Source organism: Schistocerca gregaria, chromosome 3 (assembly GCF_023897955.1).
Source record: "Schistocerca gregaria isolate iqSchGreg1 chromosome 3, iqSchGreg1.2, whole genome shotgun sequence".
In the NCBI taxonomy this organism is placed as follows: Eukaryota; Metazoa; Arthropoda; class Insecta; order Orthoptera; family Acrididae; genus Schistocerca; species Schistocerca gregaria.
In genome coordinates, this window is record NC_064922.1 from 906,930,791 (window position 1) to 906,956,080 (window position 25,290).

Sequence of the window (25,290 nt, forward strand, 5' to 3'; positions counted from 1 at the left end):
TGTGCGGGATGGAAGCATGATAGGTTGCCATACAGTGTTTATGCACTTCCCTCTTCGTAGGTCTGCAAACTGAAGCAGGTGATCTCCCTCACCTCTGTCTACCCCACTACAGCATTAGAAGCAACTACTGGGTGTTTCATAAAGTTACACTCACTGTCCACAGCGCACCTTATGAATCGTTGGCAGTACAGTGTGCAGGAGGAGGAGGTGATTTTGCGCAAAATTATTTAGCACTACACAGAATGAGGATATGAGTTATTAATAATCCTAACATAGGTAATTCGTATGGGCAGACTTTCTGTAATTTTTTTTTACTCAGTTTTACATTGCAGAAATTGATTCTCAGGCATCCCATATGGTAGCTGCGGTATTCTTCCCCCAACATGAACACTGCTCGCTTTTTGGTTTACAGACAGACTATAACTCCTCAGAATTTCCTGTCCAGTTCTGTTATGCAAGGAGACAAAATAATTTCACTAAGTTCATTTTTATATCATGGAGTTATTTTTGGTTTGTTGATTACTTATTTGCCATTGCTAAGCAAGGTGTTACGTAAAATATGTTCCTGTGTATTAATTTGTGTGTGTGTGTGTGTGTGTGTGTGTGTGTGATGTGTATTGATTTGTGTGCGTGTGATGTTGTCAGTGACCAGTGGGAAAGGAACTGGATTGGTAAATGTGGCACCCTTCCATAGTCTGTCATTGACAGGGTATCATAAAGCTGCTGATTGTGTTATTGATAGACTGCATAAATCTTTTTCATTTAGGAATTTCTGGTGCTTGTAGAGCAGGCTGCACTTACCACATATACACAGGATATCTTCCAAGATGGGTGTGAATATGTTTGATGGAAGGAACTGATTCTGTTCAGGCCTAGAACAGTAATCTGCTATAATGCATTGCTTGATGTATGTTGCAATATCTGAAATTCTGTAACACCTAGGTGATCTATTTCTGTTGCAGAGGGAGATAATTTAAGCCTCTGGGCTTCTTCAGATTATGGGAGAACTGAGGCTGGAGTGTTGCATTTGATACCTCTCACACTGTGAAAAGTATCCCAGACAGTGATTGTAGAGACAGTGAAATCGACATTGTTGAATACGTATTGTCAGCATGTCAGGAAATTTGGAAAAAGTTCTTCAATGTGGCAGACAGTTGAAAGCTCCAACTTTTGATCTTTTTTACATAATAACTCACTTATCAACTGCAAATTATTCATTCAGTTTACATCTACATCTACATCTTCATCTACATACATACTCCACAATCTCTCCCTGTTCCACTCTCAAACAGAACGAGGGAAAAATGACTGCCTATTTGCCTCTGTACGAGCCCTAATCTCTCTTATCTTATCTTTGTGGTCTTCAGTAAACTGAAAGTAACTTCACAATATAAACACCAGACCAGTGAAATTATTTTATCTACTTGCATAAGAGAATTCGAGAACAGGAAATTCTGGGGAGGTATAATCTTCCTGTAAGCTGAAAACTGAGCAACACTCATGGTGGGGAAGGTGATTTTCCTGAAAGAACACTACAGCTACCACATGGGATGACTAAGAATCAACTTCTCCTCTAGCAGTATAAAACTGTGCACAGAGAATTACATAGATTCTCTCCATATGCATTACTGGTGTTAGTGTTATTAGTAACTCATATGTGCATTCAGTGCACTGTTCAAACGATGAGAAATCCAGGATGGAATGTCACAATTAGTCAATGTTACAATGTAGTGTTCATTCATTTTGTGCAAAATCAAACCCCATCCCCACTTCCCACCCCCTTCCCTGCCTGGTTATGCCTGCATACTGCATTGCCAGTGATTCATAAAGTGGACTGTGGATGGTAACTGTATGAAACATCCTGTAGTTGCTTCTTATGCTGTAGGGGGGTACATAGAGGGAGGGAATCACCTGCTTTAGTCTGCAGACCTATGAAGGAGGGAAGTGCAAAAACAGAATCCGACAACCTATCTTTTACTCTTCTACCACATCTCTCTCTCCACTCTGTTACACCCATGGAACATGTTTTATCCCTTAATACAGCTCTACTGCACATAGATGTAATACATACATTTTGCTGTCCCCTGAACATGGAAATTGTTGGTCCTCGAGAAAAAAATGGAGATGACCTTTTTTGTTGGAAATTTAATGTAGTTTAATTTTTTCCTGGGAAACATTTTGGCTAGAAGCTGTAGTTTTTGAGTTATTTCTGAAATGCATAAAAAAGTTACTTTCAAACCCACACCACTCCAAAGCTCACACCATAGTGTTCTGACAATCAACATTTCTCTCAATATCTACATTTTAATTACAGTTAAATACAACTTGTGTGAAACAAACTTCACAATACTCTTCATGTTTAACCCACTGATGATCCTCTCCTTTCTTTTCTATTTCGTAACTGACATTCAAGGAAAATAAGGTGCTATATACAGGTTTTAAAGTAATGTCATATTTACAGTATTTGCTTAACATATTTATTTGCTAGTGTGTTCTTTGAAATTTTTATTGCACAGGAATCTACAGTTAACTCCTTCTTCAGGTTGTCTTGAATGATTATATCCATAGTTTGTACAGTAGATTCCCCATTTGTAATGTAATTTTCAATGTATTTTCTTTTTTTTTTGTCCATCACTGTAGCGGATTGGTCAACACTACAGAACCTTACGCGGGAGCCTCGGATTCAATTCTTGGAACTGCCCGAGATTTTTCCTTGGTGAGAGGACTGAAGCTGGGGAAAACTCAGCCTCGTGATGCCAATTGAATAGCCACCGTATTGAGAGATAGTGGCTCCCTGGGCGAAAGTTGATAACAGTTCGGAGTGTGGTATGCTGACCCCATGCCGATCCCTACCGCATCCAGTGATGAATAACTGAGGATGACATGGCAGTTGGTTGATTGTTGCGTATATATATTTTTTCGGAAAAGTGTACACCTCTTTCAGTTATAAGCTCTGTAATTTAGAGGGGGAAAATCATATCATAAGAGGTAAGAGATAGTAACAACACTAATTTATGTTCTTTGAAATGAATTGTATGTTATTTCTTTGTATCTGAACATTGCTGCGATATTTCGTGTTTATTATTATTATTATTATTATTATTATTATTATTATTATTATTATACACATTTGTTCCTCTAATCACAAGTCTTGTTGTGTTTATGTTGTTGTTGTGTTGTTGTTGTTGTTGTTGTTGTTGTGTAATACTTGTTGTTCAACCTGTACATCATTTTTAAAGAAATAAAACTGTACTTGAAAATGACTACGAGTAAAACCTACTACTGGGCTTGCAAAGGGTGACACCATCAAGATGTAAAAACACAGATTTTACAAAGGCCAGTTAATTAATTTTAATGTAAAACTTATTTTCTTGATCTGCATTTTTAACACTTGTGAAAAATCTTAGTGCTTGTTCATGTTTTTCACACATTTTACTCATATTTTGACAACATATCAATGTTTTGTAATTAGTACAGTGGCTGTTCTAAAAATACATGTTGATTTAGCTACTGAGGATAATCTATTTGAGTGTGGAGCAATCCTCATTCTTCAGAATATTGTCTAATAGGGTTCACTCTCTTGCAGTTATGTTTATTTTCTGTAACTGAACGTCAAACATTTATAAAATTGATTTATATTTGGTAATAAACTGTGACATTTTAATACATTCTCATGGAAATCTAAGTAGCTTAAACAATATATATAATACTCTCTCGGAAATCTAAAAAGCCTAAAAAAAGACTGTATGTAATACTCTTTTTGTGTAATATTCTCTTTGTTAGTACTCAGTGTTTTTCTTTGTGATATCTTAATTTCTTTTCACTTTTTATTTTATATAAATTGTGGAAGCACTTTGACAAAAAGACTTTTTAAAAGAATGTGTGCAGTGCAGGGACTGTATGTTGAAAATAACAAAATCTTTTGTTGTGATAACCCTGAGATTAATATGCTGTACTACAGATATGTCAGTGTTGCACCAAGTGTTACACATTTGTTGAACTCTTACTGTTCTTGCTGTATTCAAGTTTTATGCAATTTTTCTACAACTGTTCCTTGGATGATACTAACAATCATATTTTTAATCATGGGATTTTCTCTATTACTTTCAGACTGTATGGCTATGTTTGGCTTCCATATCTTTTATGCACACGGAGAAGGAGGGCAAACATTTTTCCCTTTAGTTGTTTGAGTTTTGGTGCAGTATTTAAGACTTTTACTTCTTAAGTTAACTGGTTATTTTGCATTATTTTTGCCCAGTTATTTGCATAATTTCAATTAATGTGTTTCATTTTTGAGTATTTCTTCTCTCTCATATAAAATCTCCCACCCTCTGCCCTCCCCTCCCTCTCCCCCTCCCACTCCTCCTCCCACTCCCTCTCCCCTCCCTCTCCCCCTCCCCTCCTGTCCCCCTGCACTCCCCCTTCCCCTCCCCCTCCCCCTCCCCTCCCCCTGCCCTCCCCATTCCCCTCCCCCTCCTCCTCTCACCCTCTCCCTCCCCCCGCTCTCTGTCCCCCTCCCCCACCCCCTTTTTTGTGAGACAAAAAATGATGTGTATCTTGCACCTTTGCCCTTCATTTTCTGTTTGTGAAACTGTCTCTAAAACTTGTAACTGTTCTATAACACATGATCAACTGTATAAATAGTAACCAAATAATTTTTCCCTCTCCTCCCTCTCCCTCTCACCCTCCCCTCCCTCTCCCACTCCCTCTCACCCTCTCTTTGTGAGATAGAAAATGATGTGTATCTTTCACCTTTGCCCTTCATTTTCTGTTTGTGAAACTGTCTATAAAACTTGTAACTGTTCTATAACACATGAACAGCTCTATAAATGGTAACCAAATAGTTAAAAGCTCGTTTACAATATGGATTGGACTGTATTTTCCAGACAGCAAATTCTATCCTTTTAACAGAACTTCTGCAAATGAACTAAAGTTACATAAAAATTGAGTGGTCACAATGGGCAAATCATAACCTACTGAAGCAAGTGTGGTGCCACTTGTGTGAATTGTAGTTGTGGTGATGACAGATGAGCAAATGTACAGTGCCTTCTTTATTTTGATTCTCAGAATGTTAATCATGTAGCATCAATCAGCTGGCAAACACAGCTTATGATCTGCAACAATCATAAAACTATTTCTAATAGAGACAATGGTTTAAAAATATTTCCACTAGCTAGTGCTCCATATCTTTGCAGATACATATTAAAAATCCTATTGTACTGCCATCAGCGGAATAAAAAGCCTTATTACTGCTACCCGATACAGTTGTTAAAAGTTAACCTCAGGCAAAAGAAGTTGTTTGTCACAGTATCTGCCCGGAGATGTGAATGACGTTCCATCTCACTCTGCCTAATATAAAAAAGATGAACATAATATCAGTGTTCAGTATGTAAAAGTTAAACATTGTTTAGGAGGTGCAGCATTTTAGTAACATTGTAGTACAACAATACATTTACTCTGTAACAATTAAATTTTCGGGTTATAATATCGACAGTAGCACGAAAAGAATAGATTGCCACTCACCCTAAAGATGATGCTTTGGGGTCGCAGGCAGGTACAATGAAAAGAGTGTTACACACTGTGCTTTTAGCTAAAGCCCTCTTCAGGAAAGAAAACACACAATTCATACAAGCAAGCAAACCTCACACATACTCCTTCTGGCTGCTGTGGCCAGAATGCAGTGGTGGTGTATCGAGCAGAAGCACCGATCTGGAGTGGGTGGGGAAGGGGGAGGGGTATCATGGTACAAGTAGGGGAAAGGAGTCGGGTCTGCAAGACAGAGCATGCAGAGACCAGACGGTGGTCACACAAGGCTGCCTGCCGTGGTGTCTGAAAGCTTTGTGTGAAGGGAGAGGAGGATGAGGAATGCAAAAGCAGGGGAGCAGAGAGAGGAAAAGACCAGTGCCATTGGCAAAGAGTGGAGCACAATGTGGGTAGGGGATGTGAATAGGGAGGAGGTGAATGAACAGAGGGGATGCGAACTCTTCTCCGCAACTGTAATTGTCCCAGCTTCAACCTGAGGTAACCTACTGTCCCTGCACACTCCACCCAACAGTTTTCACCTCCCTCTGCCCTTACACCTCCCCCACCCTTGTTGTGCTCCACTCTCTGCCGGCATCACTGGTGTTTTCTCCTCTCTGCTGCTCTCCCATTGCCCCTTTCCTTCCCCCACACTTTGGCAGACAGCCTTGTCTGGCCACCGTCTGGTCTTTGCTTGCTCTGTCTGTCAGTCTTCACTCCTTTCCCGTACTTGTACCATGGTATCCCTCCCCCTACAATGCCCCACTCCAGATTGCTGCTTCCACTTGACATGACACCACTGCATTCTGGCTGCAGCAGCTGGAGAGAGTATGTGTGAGGTGTGCTTGCTTGTATGAATAGATGTGTGTGTGTGTTTTTTTTTTCTTTTCTGAGGAAGGCTTTGACCTTAAGCTCAGTACATAACAGTCTTTTCGTTATGCCTGTCTGCAACTCAATGTGACATCTTTGTGGTGAGTAGCAATTATCTTTTTCATAATATTGTTGACATCTACTCTCTAGATGTTTATGAAGCTGTGTAAAATGAAATGGAGCATCATGTGTATATCAAAACAGATACCGAGACCAAAACAACTTCATGTACCTGATAATTTGCAACCACTGAAACTGGTAATAATAGTAAAATTTACTGTCGCATCCGTATTGTAATGGACATAGGCTGCAGACATCAAGCAGAGATGAAGAGACTAGTGTGGAGAGCTGCATCAAACCAGGCTTTTGACTGAAGACCACAGAACAACAATCATAGCTGCTGCTGATGATGATTTTAAACATTGTTTTTATTTGCATGTTTCTACTCATTTTGGATTTGCTTCTAAACACTGAAGTGTTTAATTTATGAGTGATATATTGACTCTTTTGGTCAAGTAGGAAGGAAAACCATATTTTTTAAAGAAAAATTAGTATTAGTTTTTTCCTAAAGTTACATGTTACTTTCTCAGATGAAGAAAACTTTAAAAATAATGTTATAAAACTATGAATTATAATTTGCTCTTTGAATGTTCTGCAAGCTTCTGAGAATGTACAGTAAAGCTGAATAACATTATTTGCATAGCTTTATTTTCGTTGCTAATATTTTGCATCAAGAATATTACTTTATTTCTTTTGAAGCTATAAATGTGTTTTCAGCCGTCTTGTTTTTCTTCAAATCTGTTGAAAGGATTGTAAGTATATGCAGCAGAAATAAAGCTGTTCGTATCTAAGTGGTTAGATAACAACTCACAATAACTGATATCTCATTTTGTTTTATGAATATACATTTAACTAAAAATAATGATTTTTTTTTAAAAAAACCTTGTCAATATTGGTCATATGTGTAGGTTGTTGTGATGATTTCATCAAAGGAATTATAGCCGGTAAGTTACGACATTAATTTGTCAGCTGCATATCATGTGTACTTTGTTCTTTTTTACTTACATGGCAGTTTTAAATTTCTTTTTCTTCTTTTTTTTTAATGAGTCGGAAACAGGGAATTAGCAAAATTGGCATGGGGGCTGTGCAAAAAACAATGCCCATGTTGTCTGGTGTCTGAGAGCATTCATTATTTATCCATCATGCGTATTAAGGTTTGATCCCATGATGCTCAGAATCAAGTACAACCAATGCTCCTCGTGAAATGCTGAATGATATGATGCTGCAATAATATGTTTACCTTATATTCGAGAGATAAGATGAAAAGTTATATTTTTACTGTCATCAACTACAATTTTTGTATTGATGTGTGCAAATGCTGAGATGATATGAAATAATGTCAAAGGATATTCAGTTGTCGTTTACTGTATGTTTTCAGTAATTATTTATTTGTATTCTCATTTATGATTATCATAAATGTGTGCATGAAGAATGCTGGATTTTGTATAATGTACTTTCTGAAAATGTCCCAGTGCTGTAAGAAATTTTAATCATTGCTTTAGTCTTCCTCATGCTACTGTGTTTTATTTTTATCTTCTGTTAATATCCTGTTTTCTTAGTAGAACCATTTTTTGTTTGTCATTTATGTAAATTGTAAGTATTTCACCACAAATAACGTCATTTTCAAAACTGTACTACAAGAATTGATAATTTAGTAATTCTGCTGTAAAGTATTAGAGAATAAACTATTAGAAAGTATGTTTAATAACCTGAAAGTGATGGTCATTTAATTGGGCTCTAAAGAGCGACATGCAGTATCTATGAAATGAGGAAGTGGACATGTGGAAGAGATGAAGTAATAAATTGGATGTAGAAGCCAATTCACATATGTGCCATACGCATTGATTCCTAAGTAATTATATTCCCAGAGCTGCGTATGTTGTGAAGTCTTATAATGAAATTGAAGTAGTGTGACATTTAAATATTCTTTGCACATCGTGCGCTCATTCTCCAAATATCAGTCATATAACATTTTGTCCTTTGAATTACATTAGTCTACAGTAAAAATAAATAAATAAATATGATTTCACATACCTTGCTTGACACCCTATAGTATTTTTGGTGTTACATTTTACCATGTAGATTTTTACATCAAAACATTTATAACAGACTTTACATCATCTCATTTTTAGCAATTCATAGTTTTTTGCATTATGGTTAATTTGAAGACAATTGAATGTAAATTTATATCAATTTTCGTGGCCGACAAGAATTTTATAATGCAGATGTGTAATGTAACCCCATTTTTCTCTAATTTTGCAGGAATGTATTCACCTGAAGTTGGAAGAAAGTTCGTCAAATCTTGTGGTGTAGGGAATTTGACCAGATCGTTACACATGCCAGAGACAAGACTTTATGCTTGCGATGATGGAAGTACACCAGACATGCTCTCATGTATAGCCTCAAGTGAGAGACCTTTCAGCCAGAAATTTACTTGTGATCAGTGTGGTAGGAAATATTACTGGAAAGGTTCATTAACTAAGCACAAACAGCGCGAATGTGGGAAGGAGCCACAATATGCATGTTCCCTTTGTTCATATAAATCAAAGCAAAAAGGTAGTCTACAGAGACATGTGCTTAGAGTTCATGAAGGATCTATATTTTTGCCTATATCATCAGCAAACAATTTATGGTGTGACTCCGAAGCGGCATGATGTTTTCTCAAATTACTATATTACTGTATTAAAAACAATCCTTCCTATCTGTGTGTTTGAGTGAGGGAGGGAGTGATGATCTGCCGGCTCTGACTTCATTCTGCATGACTTTTTGCTTTGATAGCATGTTATTTATTTAGGTGTGCATAACAAAAGACTTTCTTCCTTTACACTAGAGAACAAATTCTAGAAAGATAAATATTTAGAGAGGAGTGATAGGTGTTGGTATTACACATGATTTACAACTCAAAAAAGAACGCTACGTAGTGTTGCATTGGAAGCAGTAGAGTGCGTAACAAAGAGGACCTTGCAATGACAGAAAAGTAAGAGGCAAAACAATATCATAGTTAAGGAGCAACATCATGGCAACATGCAATTCATAAAACTTTGTTTGCAACAAACTGACTTTTTATGTATTTGTATATGTTTAGAAAGTTCTGGTTGAAATTCATAAATTATTTAGGCATAAAGGAGACGACTCACCAAAAGGCAGAAGCACTGTGTCATCAATGGGTCTACAAAAAAAGTTAGAGAGCTTGGCTAGCACACACACACACACACACACACACACACACACACACACACACTCACCATGCCTGCTTCCATACACAGTGCTTTATTCCTAAATTATTTTTATTTATGTACTGAGTCAATTGCTTGTGGAAGTACAAATGTTATTGAGAAACAATGCTTAGAATCTTAAATTTGTGTGATAAATGTGAAACGCATTTTGAAGAAATATGTATTGCTAACTATGTATAATAAGTATGCCTTGCATCTGTGCATGTCAGATGTGTTCTGTATCTGTACTAGAGTGTATCTCATGCGCCTCTTCCCCTTCTATCGGCACTTCCTGGCTCATCTCTTTGTCTTCTTCTCTTCATACTAACTTCTCTTTTGTAATGTTTCATTCGTTATTGCCACTTTGGATGTTACAAGGGCTTCCCCCCCCCCCCCCCTCCCCCTCCCCTAGCAGTGTCGTATGCTAGTGCAGCAAGGGTACTGCAGAAATGTACTTGCAGAAAAGGAAAATAAAGATTACATAATAATTATTCTTATTTTGGCCATGCAGACAGACATATCAATTACAAATTTGTTTCCTACAGTAATGATTAAAACTTTATTTTTACAAAGTGATAATTAAAACTTTGACTTCCTCATGCAGTGTCATACTTTTGTAGTCAGGACTTAGTTGGCAGGTAGTGGTTGTCACATATCTGTGGCTGCAGTCTGTAGTGGAATGGTTCACTGTGTCCTACTGACAGTTACTGCTTGGGGCTACAAGCAGAATCGTGCACGATCTAATGGCAGATCTGGGTATGTCCCTTATATTTGATTGCCCAGCTCAAGCTCTGGACATGCCCCTTACATTTCATTGCCCAGCTCAAATTGTTTCAGCAATCAAATTACAGAATTTCAATCAAATTATTTGTCAGCATTCTTGTTGCTGTTGTGTGATGCCTTCTTTTCCCATGCTAAAAGAAACATGCTCTCACCAAAAATATTCCTTTCTGAAAGCATTCTGTTCATGAATAATGTTTAGTTTAGCAGTATCGTTAAAACCTTGTGTCCTGTTGTGTAGTTAATCGTGTCATATCCCTTTGGCTGGCATCTTCCTTGTAATGTTGCCAATAATGTACAAGCAATAACAATCTTCGGTATGGTTATTTGGACGTGGACCTTCAATGTCTGTCTGGAAGCTGTCTGCAACATCATTGCCTAATGTGGACCCTGTGCTTTTTCTTTATCACTCGGCAGACATATTACAATTTGTGGCATTCTTTTTGCCATATTTTATTCATGTGGCTCTCAGTCTTTCATTGCATTTGCCGTGTTGAAACCTTTATCTCGTATTCCTCTGTCATCAGGTTAAATAAAGCATTTCTTCAGTCTCTGGACTTTTATATGAAAGGAAATTTGTAGATGTCAAACTCTAACCTTCCATCCTTTTTCTTGTGTTTTGTCACTCGCTTCTCACCTTGATTAGTTGACAAATTTATCTCATACTTTTGTAGTAATTTTTTTTTAAATTCTCTTGTTTTAACAACATATTTCTATTTGTAAATGTCTGATTAAATGATAGTTTCATATCAGAAAGATGGCGTTTCAAATCCCTGTCCCATCAAACCATCAAGAGTAGGTTTTTGTACTTAGCTTGTACCTGGCACTCTGTTTATTGGAAGTATGTAATGGATGCTGTGCCCACAATTTTTTACACTAAATTTATCATAAAAATATTTGGTATGGGTTGGTCTGCCGGGCTTGCAAATGTAAAGTTTTGTGATTTAATCATATTTATGATGCTGGGATCATTATATGTAGAGGAGAGCATTCATCACCTGAATACCAATAAACAGAAGTTTCAGTTTTGTGAAAGCATTCCAATTGTCAAATTCTTTTTGAATGTGTGCCATGTAGAAGTTTCACTAACACAGGGCTGGCTAGTTCGACCTGTTTCCCCCTCCGTGCAAGCCATAATAATTTCTGTTCTGTTTTAATTTTTTGTCCTTGGCTTTTGACAGATCATGCTCTTGCATTGTTCGCAATGGTGACTATACATAATGCATTGTTTTTATTGTTTCTGATAATCTTAAAATAATAGACCAATTGAAGAAAGCTTCTAGTGGGTCAACCTTAGCTTGGAAATATGGAGTTGGAAATACATCATCATTAGGCATTAGAAAGAACAGTGGTACTATCAATAAAATTTCCTAGCCCCCAAGCCATTTTGTAACACATTTATTCAAAATATGTATGTTCAGTTTTATGTTTGATTCAGTGTTCCTGTGTTTCACATGAGCACTGATATAATATGTTTTCATAAATTATCAGTTACCCAAAAATTCAATTGATTTGTAAATAATAGATTTCAGCTATCAGTCATCCTTTGGAATTTTTATTGGCAGAGCTAGATCTAATCTTTTATTTACAAATCAAAAATAATGCTCGCTGCATCCAATAGCCTCTGAATGGAGGGTAACCTGATAAAAATTCAGTTGTCCAAACACCAATCCATCCCCAGCTGTTTGGATAAATCGATGCTTTACTATGTCTGCCAAATGGAACAATGCTTGTTACACATAATCTGTTTTCTTTTTATATTATTTGATTCTTTGGTGTCATCACCAAATAAAGTAAACAGTTATTGAAATTTTAGATTTATAATTTTATGTAATTGTTTCTCAATAAAACTGTAAATGCTTCTGTTTTATAAATGTTCAGAGATTTGTTATTTACACTAGCAAGCGATATGCACCCTGATATTATGTTGCTAGTAACCTTGCTGTTTATCATCTGAAACCGGCACCATCCATTGTGTTTCTGAACATTAAAAATGCACCATATTTTCAATAAGAATAGAATATTGGACTATGTTGGCCTGATGTGCCTTCTTTCAGAAGGTAAAAAATATATTCAGTGCTTGCTTGAGTTCAGAATCCAACTGACAGAGTCTTTACAGCCTCTGACATTGTCTCCAGCATTAGGAAGTGTAACATAAGGTAACTGAAACTACTAAACATTTTGAATATTATGTCATTTTTGCTTTAATCGGGTTGAACTTATTACAGACTAATCTGTCTATCACAGTCGCTTGATATAAGGCCACATAGCCTGATTAAAGCAGCAAAGACATCACTTATCAATTTTATACAGTGTGCACGTCCTGCTCCCAAGTAATTACTTAATTTTGATCCTTAGTAAAGGGAGGAATTGTGATTTGTATATGTTTTTACAATCCTTTTAAATATTTTCAGGGCTTTCTGTATTTCTTCTGTGCACATTAAAACTATATTTCCATTTATGATAGAAACAGTGTACCTGTAACAGAGATATGACTACCATAGATATCACAGCAGTGTAAGAAAGATGAGGTATATGTACTATTTTGGTAATTTTTCTGACATAAAATCTTTTTTGTTGTCTCAAAATTTTATTATATTTTGAGTTAACTTTGTAATTTATCAGATTATAAATCTATTCATTTCAAAAACAGCAAAATATGGTACATTTTGTAAGACTTAGAAAACGTAATATGGTGCAAACATAAAAAGATGTTTAACTCTGCCCAAGTGAGCAACTTAAATATACTGGCATGTTTTATTGTTCTGAATTTAATTGCTTATGACACCATAGTAACATTTGCATAAATAAGTAATTTGCAACTTTTATGCAGAGTCTTTGCTCTGTGGATTTAATAAGATCTCAATAATATATGATATCTTCTTAAATCTAAGACTGGCACCAAATGTTATATATAACTTCATAATAAATGTAGAACATTACCTCTAAACATATAGAATCTGGACATATTCAATAGTATACTAAGAACATTAATATGAAATAAAACTGGAATATTACACCTGTAATTGCATAAAATTTGAAAATGCAGCTCACCTCATGAGAAGTAATGGGGAGTTAAGAAATGCATCATCTACATCTACATCTATTCTGCGCGAACCATGTAACAGTGTGTGATAAAGAGTGATAATATTAATTTTCCCTTTTCCCTTTACTGTTCCATTCATAACAACTGTGCGGGAAGAACTGCTGTTGGCAAGCCTCCATTTGCGTAGAATTTATCTGATGGTAATTGCCATTTTGTATGAAGTATGTGTAATATGTTGCTTGACTCTTCCTTGAATGTTAACTCCTGTAATTTTAACAATGAACCTCTATGTAATGCATTTTGTTTGTTTTATACAGTACACCAACAGAATTGTGCATGGGAATCTTTGTGCTATTTAAATGAGTGTGTGATGAAATGTGTTGCTGTTCTTTGGATCTTCTCTAGATCTCCTCCATTAATCCTATGTAGTAAGGGTCCCAAAAAGCTGAGCAGTACTCAGGAATGATTGAATAAGCATTTTGTGAACTAACTCTTTCATGGATTAATTAATTTTGGAAGGATTCTTCCAGTGTGTTTCTGCATACCATCTGCTTTTTATATTCCAACTTTTATTGGTGGTTGCAGTTTTAAGTTGCTTCAGATGCATACTTGCAGATAATTTACAGTTATTACTGTTTATGGTGATGAATTGCCCGCTGTGTGTATAAAACTAATCATTTTAGCATTCAATTTTGGTGTTCCTTCAGATAGTTTGAAGGGTCTTTCATAGCATATGAATTCTGGAAAATGTCTGTGAATTTGTCAGAAACATTTAAGTGCATCAGATGAAGTGGCATGGTGCTTTGGGTGCTGGACTCACATGTAGGAAGAGCAAAGTTGAAATCCTCATCTGGTCATCCAGATTTTTTTTGTGATTTCCGTAAATGAATTTAAAAAAAATGCATAGATGGTATCTTTGAAGAGGATATGGTAAAGTTTCTTCCTCGCCTTGTCTGAACTGCGCATGCCACCTTTAATGATCATATTGTTGACAGTATATTAAACCCCAATCTTCCTTCCTTCAAACAGTTCAAGAATGGCAGTAGAACCATTACATGAGAAATCTCTTAGTTTCTCAATCAGATATCTACACTTTGTCATGTTGTGCTGAAAGGAATTAATGAAACATGCAGAAAACTTGTAGCTGCTGTCAGGTTTTTTTTGAAACTGTATTCACATGCATTAAGAGTACTAGTAATTGATATTCAATGAAAAATATTGATGATTCTTGTTTAAATTACTCTAATATTTAACTGATCAAAACATGAAAAAGCAGCAGCTTATTTACTCGGTTTTATGTGTTTTTTGGTTAATAACTTTGTGATCATCTTTATGTATAAGGTGTATAACTCAGTACGAACATGTTAATATGTAATTACAGGACAACAAGGAGTGTTTTTTTAATAGTGTCTGTATTTGGTCCAACTGTAAGTAGTAAAAGGTGGAAGCAAAGGCTGGATATAGCTGGAATCAGAAGGCCATTGCAGGAGTAAAAGTTGAAGGTGTGTTAACCTCTCTTTTGTGAGAATGAAACTGTTAGTGCTACACCAGAGTTGTGGATAATATTTCATAATAGCTTCTTGTTGATAGTCTGCAAGTTAAATCAAAATTTTATCGGCATAGATAAATGTGGACAACTCTTGAAAGTTGATGTTCTGAGACAACTATGTCACATGCAGCTACAGGAAACATGTAAAGATGAAATCAATTATTGCGTTATTAAAGAGCAAAAACTCCTATGGGTACAATGAAATTTCTAGTGGGATTACAAAGGAAACTGCAACATACATTAGTTCCGCACTTAATCACTTGTGCACTGAGTCTTTCAAGTTTGGTCAGGCTGATGACAGATCGAACTTCTTGTTAGTGATACCATTTTCTGGAAAGGTTGAAAAGATAATACAGACACTTGCTAGCCAATTTCTTTGCTGCCAGTATTTTCAAGAGTTTTGGGATAGTGATATTTAGGAGGGCAAACGGCATTTATCTGTACACATAATTTGGTGTCAGGCTCAGTTTGGCTTTAGGAAGGCAATATCCACAGAACGTGCTGTTTATTCTTTTGTGTGTGTGAGACAATGGCTGAGCTGGATGATATGTTGAGGACATTAGGTGTTTTATTTGATTTAATAAAAACATTTGATTGTGTGGGCCGTATACAATTTTGCATAAGCTGGAATATTATAGGATTATGGGAAAAAAGCTCAACAATGGTGTGCTACATATCTGAAAAGAAGGAAGCAGAAAGCTGCCATTCAGTGTCAGCAAATGGGAAAGAGGTTTGAATATGACTGGGGTCAATAAAGGTTGAGGATGCCACAGCATTCTGTTCTAAGTACTTTGCTTTTATTGATTTCTATCAAGAATCTACACTGGTGACATAAAAAAATTAGGTGTCATTATCAGTAGGCTTCCAAAAGAACTGAAAAAGAAGTGTAATAAATACAAATCCAAGTTCCTGTAACCCATTCATTGTATTCTGTACAGGAATTACTTGAAATGGTTGAGAACTTTTCCCTGCAATGTGTTATTTATTCATGCACTCTCTGCTTCTTTGTTTTTTTTATTAAAACTTTTAAGTCTTTGTTTATAAAATTCCTAATCAAATTTCTGTAAATAGTGTAAAACTCCATGACCAAGTAACGGTAGGTTGCATGGTCTCACAGAAACTGCTAAATAAATAAATTCAATTCTCAGATGCCACCTAAAACTGGAGAGACACACATATACATTCTGCAAAATGTTTCTGAAAAATTGTGTGCCTGTCTGAATAGCAAGAGACCTCATTTACTTACTTTCATAGCACCTAATCATATTTTATAGTCGTGGTTAAATATAGTCATTCAGAATATTGTGTGTAATTTCCTCTTTTCTTAGATATAAGTTTGCTGCCACACTTTCCCTAAGCTTTATGTTAGCATCTGTTTCACTTATGACTAAGTATGCTAGATAACTAGTTCTTATAATAAACTCCATTTCAGGATTAAAAATATATCCAGGGGAGAATTTGAAAATCTACAGAGAAAATACAAAGCAACGTAATCAGTGAGTAAGTTGATTTGAACAACCATTAAAAACAGCCTTGTAACTCATGTTATGCAGTGCTGGTCAAATTTCAGGAAAACATATAGACTGGGTAATTCTCAAATTTTTATGTTAAATTTTCACAAAATTAACAGGTTGACTATCTATTGTTATTGAACAGATTAGCAATGTATTTCATTTCTATGTATCTTATGCATTTTTCCACATTTACATGAAATGTTAAGTCCACAGCAAGTGTCATGAATCTGATTTGGATATACATATCTTATCAGTTTCAACTCACTAATGCAAAACTTGCAATAATTCAGATGACATGTTTTCAGATGGTTTTATTTTCTACCCACTGGACAGAGCATAGCATGTTTCAGAAGTTTCCTGCCCTAGCTAATTTAATGTTGAGTAAAATATGTAACATGTGTATGAATATCAGAATGTCACCACTGAATATTATCATGAGTAGCCTCAGCCAGATTCCATTATTATATTACAACAGCCATTTGTTTACAAAAATAAATTATTAAATTCCCTTGACAGTACCATGAAACACCAAACTGCCTGCCTGAAACTGTGTTGGTGGTCTCATTGAATATAACAAATATGAAACAGGAACCTTCGAGAAGTAAAAATCAGATGCAGGTCAGTTTATACATGTTACGTACCTAAGTCTGTGTTAGGTGTGATTCTCGGTGTACGCGTGTCTTGTATAGTGAAAGTGAATTGGAATAGAAGTGTGGCACATGAAAGTAGTGAAACAGATGGATTGTTCAGTTATAGTTTTACTTTAAAATAAGAAGGAAGGTCAGTCTAAGTCACTTACTTTAATTTTGTTCAAATGAAATAATTGACAGAGTGTCTGTTGATGTTTCTCATTGCAGCTTGATGATTATGTCTGAACCAAGGAGCTCTGCATATAGCAACATTAAATATAGTGATAAGCAGCTAATGAATTTCATGCAGGAACTCTAGAAACTATTTTATAGCAGACAGAAAAGGAAAAGAATAACTGTAAGGTGATCCTTATGTTATGTAACACTAAGAGCAGTTGAATGTCCAACAGACTTCAAGAAAAGTTCATTTAACAATTTTAATAATTAGCATTGAGTGTGAATAACAATCATTGCTGATATTCCGACCTGGAGTTTGTGTTCTTTGTGAACTGTTTCACATTTAATAGGATATGTGTACATACCAAAATTACAAAAGAACTTTTTGAAATTATGGAATCTTTTTTACAATCTTTAAACACACTGCAATATTTTATGAAGTTTCCACCCTTAGAGCACTCATAAATGTAAATGGAAAGTACATATTTTGATTTTGGAAATATGTACTGGGAAAGTGATGGCTTTGCTTCTGATAGAAAACATTAGTAAGTAACATTTTATAATTCATTTTGTGCATTAATGGTGATGGTTCTCAGCCTTTAAAACTTCTAAGGACAAAAGGGCGTAGTGGTAGAGATGTGGTGTTGCCTTCCTACGTCCTGTGTGTAGTATTAGATTTAACAATTTTATGTTATGGATGGCGCTGTTGAAATGTTACTACAATATACGACAGTGCAGTGTACTGTTGTTATCAGTGACTGTTGAAGTGAAAGGTTGAAATATGCCTTGAAATTTAATTCAAAATGTGATGGTAATTATCTTGTTTCATATGCAGAAGGTTTTGTATTTGTTGCTTACTCATCATAAAAAATGTCATCGGCTTATTTCACATGTGGTGTATATATTTTGTCACAATAGAACATCTCATCTCCCCTTATTGTGAAAATTGGGAATTTATCAAGTTGTATCTTTTCTTAAGTATCCGTGCACCACAGCCTATTTCCAGAGAGACCTCAGCCAGATGTGTTTAGAATACTGTTTTTATATGACCAGTATTTGAGCTTAGCTCTTCGTCAGGCAATAAAAGTATGGTATTTACATCCAGTTTGAATTATTTCATTACACCACCCTGATTGAGCAATTCATTAATGTAATGAAATAATTGATACTTCATGTAAATAACATGCATTATTCCCTGATGATGGGATTGAGTCTCAAAGGGTTAAGTCAAACACAGGACGAGAGTAGACCTAAGAAACATTGCCCTGTTTGTGTTGTTAGGAGCAGTTTACCTTGTAGTGCAGTCGAGGTAGATAAGGGGCGACCAAGATTTCGGCTTGTGGGCCATGCCGGGGCACAAGTGACAAAGTGCTCACGCTCACTGCACATTTTCCCCCTACCATGCCACAATGTCTCGGTGTGAGGGGGGGAGGGGGAAAACAGTGTTCATGCCATGTTTAACTGGCAGTGCATTTGCACTGCATGCAACTTAGTTTCATGTTTCACATTTCTCAATAATATAGATCAGAAACAAAACAAATTTTCATTACTATTTAATTATTTAATAGAATTTTTAATCTGGTACAAAATGTGGGCTTAGGGACAGAAGCAAACAATTTGACAGAGTTTCACACTCAAGTTGACACACAATCATGATTTATTTAGTTTCATAATTGAAAAAGATATTTCGCACAAACATATAGATCAGAATATTGTAACACTTTTGCAACCTCATTATCGAGACGTGCAAACTCTTCTGAGGAAAGCAATGTAGACATCCAGGATAGTTTTAATGTAAAAAGATTTGTCATTAAAACTGGAATTACCTTTCAGGTCAATCAGTTACATCTGCTGTGAATAGGGGCACTTTCAACTGAAATGGCAAATGGTCTCAAAAACAGCTTGAAAACAGAAGTTCTTTGAAGATAACAATGAATGCTTCAAACCTTGCGTTTTCTTTAACAACAGTGAGCTTAGAGAACTAGACTGACTTTGTGAAAATGTGTCTCTTCTATGGCGCGATTTTTGTTTTAAATGCATCCTTATCAAATCAGAAAGAAATTACCATGCAGTGTCTTACTGTGGGCAGTACACAGTCACGTTTACTTAAAAAGCAAAGTCTGCAATCCATTCTGGGTGTTGTAATATTCATTCCTGCACTCCTTTTCCGTTCATAAATTCAACAGAACCAAGTTTTAAATTGAAAAATCATTCCAGGCTTGTCCCGTGACTTTGCAGGAATATATTGAAGTCTCCATATTCCTTGTTCAGTTCTACTGAAAACTGTTGCAACTGACGGTAGAATAATGCTTGCAACTTCAAAACGTTTGCTGTTCATACTGCCAATTTCTTCACAAGATCCATGCCTTTGTAATTTTTAGCTCGTTCATCATCAAATAACTCTTTAAATTCTTCATGCATAGTATTGTAATATTGTTTCATAGCACATATGCAGTATGTGGAGTGAGAATTCTTGTTCCTATCTTCTGCCATTTCCATTCATTTTAAATGATTGTGATAGTAGATCTCTAGTCTGTCTCTTTTTGTGTGAACAGCCACTGGACCTGTGAATCTCCTTCATACCAGGAACAAATAGTGAAGGGTACACAGTGCTGACACCACGATTCTACAATTCTCGGAGAGTTGTGCTAACTGAAAAATGCCGCACCACAATGTTAATTGAAATTTCACGTTGTTCTGGATACTTCCTGGAGGGACCAAGCAAAGCTGAGTGACAGGGCAGCACTTGGCGTGCATGTGGCCCACACACACTGCACTCATGAAGTTTGTCACACCATGGCTGGCCCTAAAGTAGATAGTTGCTATTAGCATGTGTGGGTAGAGTTCATATTTGGTGTTAAAACCAGGCGAAACTACGTTCGTCTGGCCACAATTGTGGGTTCTTTGATTGCTCTGGGTGAAGGCTCATCAAATTAAAACACGTGAAACATTAGTTCAGTTTATTAGATAAATTAAAAAAGATTTACTTAACCTTGACGTATTTCTTTTCCACAGGATTGCTGGATAATTTACTACCACTATTGACTATGAAAGCAGCACTTGAGGCATAGATCAACAAACTGCTCTCCTCCGATACAGTGTTCAACATATTCAACAGTACAAGTTCATTTAAAAATTAACTGTCACTGTCCCACATTATGATGTTGACTGCTGTAGCTGAGGTCTTAAAGTGAGCTGAGATCTTGCATGCTCAATACTATATTGACCTCAGTGTGATGGCAATGCTGGTTTAGAGGTTAGGCGTGATCTTCAGGAGCACCTTCCACACATAGTTGCAGATGAAGTGAGACCTCACTAAGTGTGTGGTATCAATATGTGTTTCTGACTTTGGTGTGGCACTGCAATCTCTTGATAATACCACACTTGACAACTGGAATGAGTGAAATATTTTTTTCTTTTACTGATATTCAGACTCATGTGAAACAGCTTCAGTGGTTCACGGGCGTCGCGTCGGATAATGTTGTGGAACCTGCACTATATTTCGACTAAACAGCTGCTCGTCATCTTCAGGTTCTTACTGATGCCTTGCTGCAATGGCTTACCAATATATATGCTGACTCGTTAGAAGAGTGCAGGTGCCAAGGGTTAAGGCTATAACGTCATCATAGACGAATCATAGAGCACGGCAACATCCAGTACCCCCTGCCGTACAAATGAGCCACGGCCTTCCCATTCGTGACACGGGAAAAGTGCAGCCACAAATAGCGATTCAGTTTGCGTATGGACAGTGTGTTGGCACCCAATTTATGTTTTTGAAGAGTTCAAGGAAAATTTGAGTCTTAGTTTGAATATATGTGTGACTCATACCATTCTAGTTGGTGATGACATCAGTCTATCCTCAATATGTTGGCAAAACACATGTTTAAAGTCTCAAAGATTGTTTATGTTCTATAGAAGCTCGAAATTTAAGAGTGGACTAAACTGAAAGAATGTTTTAATAGTTTCCACAATGAAACTTTGTCTCAAAATCTGGCGGAAAATCCAAATAGATTCTTGTGGTATGTAAAGTACACTAGAGCCAAGACAGTATCAATTCCTTCATTGGGCGACAACAGTGATAATGTTACTGATGCCCTTTATGAATACATAAGGGGGACAGTTTTTTCAAATGTTTCTTCCTTCCTCTTGATCACTGCAAACATTCAAGTTTACAACTTCTTGAGCCGCAATACTAAATACAATTTGATTATCAGGAGGACTAGCAGATGTGTGGATGTGAGTACTTCCAGACGGTACATCCATCAAGCTGGTACGGTAAGTTTAAGTTTGAGGGTTCTATGTCTGTCCCAGGAGCAGCCAGTGAAATAAGGGTCCACTCAGACAGAGTCCTGCTTGCCAGGGTAAACCTTATACAACTGAGGTGTGGCTGGTCCCCAGAGGTCACCCGCCAGTAACTGTTGCATCTCAGCAGCCTGTAAAGCAGCCAGTTAGCCTTCCTGAACACTCATCTCATTGACATGGTTTTCGGATCTGCTCCATCTGGCAGATGGATCCAGATACGGTAATTGTTGCTACCATGAAGCTCTTCATCAACTCCTCATTAAGCAGTGGCTGCAAGGACAGGTGAGCAGAAGCAGAGGTCTAAGGCTGTAGATGCACTCGTATTGGTGCTAAAATGCATGGCTTGAACCATGTTCATCAATATATCTGTAGTTTATGTCAGATCCTCAAGTATCCAACCCTTGGGGGCAAATGGTGTTGGAACCCCATAGTGCAGTGCGTGCATTAAAGTCACCTAAAAGCTGAAGGAGGACATGGAGTATTCCAACAAGAAGATATGTTAGGACCTCACTGTCAGTGGGCTTGCGGTGCAGACAGTAGGTAGCACACCATGACAGCAACATGGGCCACTATCCAAACAGCGACCACTTGTAGCATTGTGGTTAAGGGCACAGGTGAGGGGTGGAATGTGCCCTTGACGAACACTGCTATCTTACCATTCTTTTTTCTGTAGACATGAAACACTCCAAGCACAGGCTCGTCTGTTTAAAATGAGAATCTTGGGGACAGAGGCAGAAATGTCTGTCCTGTACAAGGACTCTCAATTCCTCCACATGAGTTCAGCACCCATTCATATTCCATATTTCAGCCATATGGTTTTGATTTACCCCCATCCTTGTGCTGGGGCAGTAAGGCACTTGTAGCGCGAGGGGAAGAGGAGAGGCTGCCTAGGTACAGTGATGAGGCATCAAAATCAGTGATATCCTCCTGATCAGTCAAACACGTCACAGTGTCATGTGATGGTGGCTGGGACAGCTTTTGATCCAGACATCATGATCCTTTCCCTGTTCCCTTTCCCCTCAAGGGTGATGATGAAATGTAGCATTGAGAGGCACTCTGCTGTTGGGGTGCCTTTACAATGTTCATTGCAAAAAGTTGCTGGTGTCATCTGTCATAGCTGCCTGGATTGCTATGTTTTTACTCACTTTGCTTTGGCACTTCAGCTGGAAGTACAGAGGCTGGTGGTGGATAATGGTGCACTGGAGGTCATTTGCATCAAAGTGTCCACCTTGGGTGCAGGTTTCTGCACTGTGGAAGTATACAAAGTGGCAAACACATGGGGTTTTGTTTCCTTATGTTCTTTTCAGCACCCATTCATATTCCACTGGAGTATGGGAGCCATTTCAGCCATATGGTTTTGATTTACCCCTATCCTATTTGGAGTAGGTGTTAAAATTCATGGAGAAGAAGTAAAAACTTTGAGGTTCGCCGATGACATTGTAATTCTATCAGAGATGGCAAAGGACTTGGAAGAGCAGTTGAACGGAATGGACAGTGTCTTGAAAGGAGGAATTAAGATGAACATCAACAAAATCAAAACGGGGATAATGGAATGTAGTCAAATTAAATCGGGTGATGATGAAGTTAATTAAATTAGGAAATGAGACACTTAAAGTAGTAAAGGAGTTTTGCTATTTAGGAAGTAAAATAACTGATGATGGTCGAAGTAGAGAGGATATAAAATGTAGACTGACAATGGCAAGGAAAGCGTTTCTGAAAAAGACAAATTTGTTAATATCGAATATAGATTTAAGTGTCAGGAAGTCATTTCTGAAAGTATTTGTATGGAGTGTAGCCATGTATGGAAGTGAAACATGGACGATAACTAGTTTGGACAAGAAGAGAATAGAAGCATTTGAAATGTGGTGCTACTGAAGAATGCTGAAGATAAGGTGGATAGATCATGTAACTAATGAGGAGGTCTTGATTAGGATTGGGGAGAAGAGAAGTTTGTGGCACAACTTGACTAGAAGAAGGGATCGGTTGCTAGGACATGTTTTGAGGCATCAAAGGATCACAAATTTAGCATTGGAGGGCAGCATGGAGGGTCAAAATCGTAGAGGGAGACTAAGAGATGAATACACTAAGCAGATTCAGAAGGATGTAGGTTGCAGTAGGTACTGGGAGATGAAGAAGCTTGCTCAGGATAGAGTAGCATGGAGAGCTGCATCAAACCAGTCTCAGGACTGAAGACAACAACAACATGTTCTTTTCTGGTTTCTGAGTAGGGGATCCTCTAGGGTAATTTTTATTTCCTAAATTTTGTGTGTCTCAGAATAAACAGGGCAGTCTGGCTCCTGACAGAGTGGTTCCTAGAGCAAATGCATGCTGCTGGGGACAGGTTGTCAGTCCCAGATTCAGGGGCTGCCTTTCCACACTTCCCACAGATTGCTTCACCTCTGCCATTCAGTGTATGGCCAAATCACTGGCATCTGTAGCATCGCATGGGGTTAGACCTTAGGTTTGTAAGGCCTAACCCTAAGTCACTGGAACCCTGCCAAAATTTGTTCAGGCAGTGTTGGAGAAATGAAGGTCATAATGAAGGTGGGAGTCTTCTCAATTCATAAAATATTGGCTGTGAGATTTTAATGTGTTACAGAGTGGCTCTCATCCAGCCACAGTCACCTGTTCCCTGGTATTCCATTCATGATTTTATCTAGTTATTCTGCTGTCTTTCATCTGACTTTTCTGATGCTCACCATATCGATGTTGTCTTTTCAATTCTTGTGTGTGAGTGCAACTTGGTTTTCCAATTTATTATTATTTTTTAATAGATTTTCTCCACACTCGTTTGTATATCATTCATGCAAAGGCACTGATGATCTCACTGTTTAGTGCCTTCACCCACAAATAATAATAATAGTCAATATTTAGCAATCATATACAGCTGTTTGCATGATGAAAGATTCATATGTAAGAACTGGAAAGATCACACCAATGCACAAGAAAGGAAACAGAGGTAGTCAGCTGAATTATAGAATCATCATGAAAATCAATTTGCAGTAAGATTTTGGAATGTATACTGTATTCAGACCTCAAACTATCTATTGACACAGATGGCATAAATTCAGAAAGTTTCGTTATTGTGAAACACAACTGGCTCTTTATTCACATGAAGCAGTGGGTGCTGTTAACAGGGGAATCAAGTCGATTTTGTATTTCTAGGTTTTCAGAATCTTTTAGACACCATTCCTCAAAGGCAGTTTCTAATCAGATTGTATGTCTATGAAGTATCGTCACATTTGTATGACTGGATTCATGGTTTTCTGTCAGGAAGAGCACAGTTTGTCATAACTGATTAAAAGTCATCAAGTGAAATAGAAGTTATATCTGGGGTTACCTGAAGAAGTGTTATAGGGTCTCTGTTGTTTAAAATTTTAGAAAGTATTATGTAATTGTAACAAAGCAATGATCTTTATAAAATGTTAAGAATCAAAAGAAAACAGTCTCAATCTCATTTTCAGATTTTTATTCTCTGTTGTTCTTTGATCTATATAAAATATGTAGGGGGGAGTCTGAGCAGCTCTCTCAGACTCTTTGCAGATGGTGTTGTCATTTACCATCTAACAGTCATCAGAAGATCAAAACCAGTTACAAAATGGTTTAGACAAGAGATCTGGATGGTTTG

The 25,290-nt window shown here is 37.0% G+C and overlaps 1 protein-coding gene across 3 annotated transcripts in view; it reads left to right on the forward strand.

Annotated features, from left to right (window-relative positions):
- The window catches only part of LOC126355237 (uncharacterized), a 141,451-nt gene that overhangs the window by 82,973 nt on the left and 33,188 nt on the right, over window positions 1-25,290 (forward strand). The window contains exons 3-4 of one of the 3 annotated variants that reach the window (XM_050005519.1): window positions 2,641-2,988; window positions 8,713-8,856. In XM_050005519.1, the coding sequence (XP_049861476.1) occupies window positions 8,715-8,856 (142 nt within the window). In that variant the 5' untranslated portion in view covers window positions 2,641-2,988; window positions 8,713-8,714. Of the gene's footprint in view, window positions 1-2,640; window positions 2,989-8,712; window positions 8,857-16,470; window positions 16,541-16,636; window positions 17,173-25,290 lie in introns of those variants that run through there. The other 2 variants (XR_007565491.1, XM_050005518.1) reach the window with 2 other exon arrangements.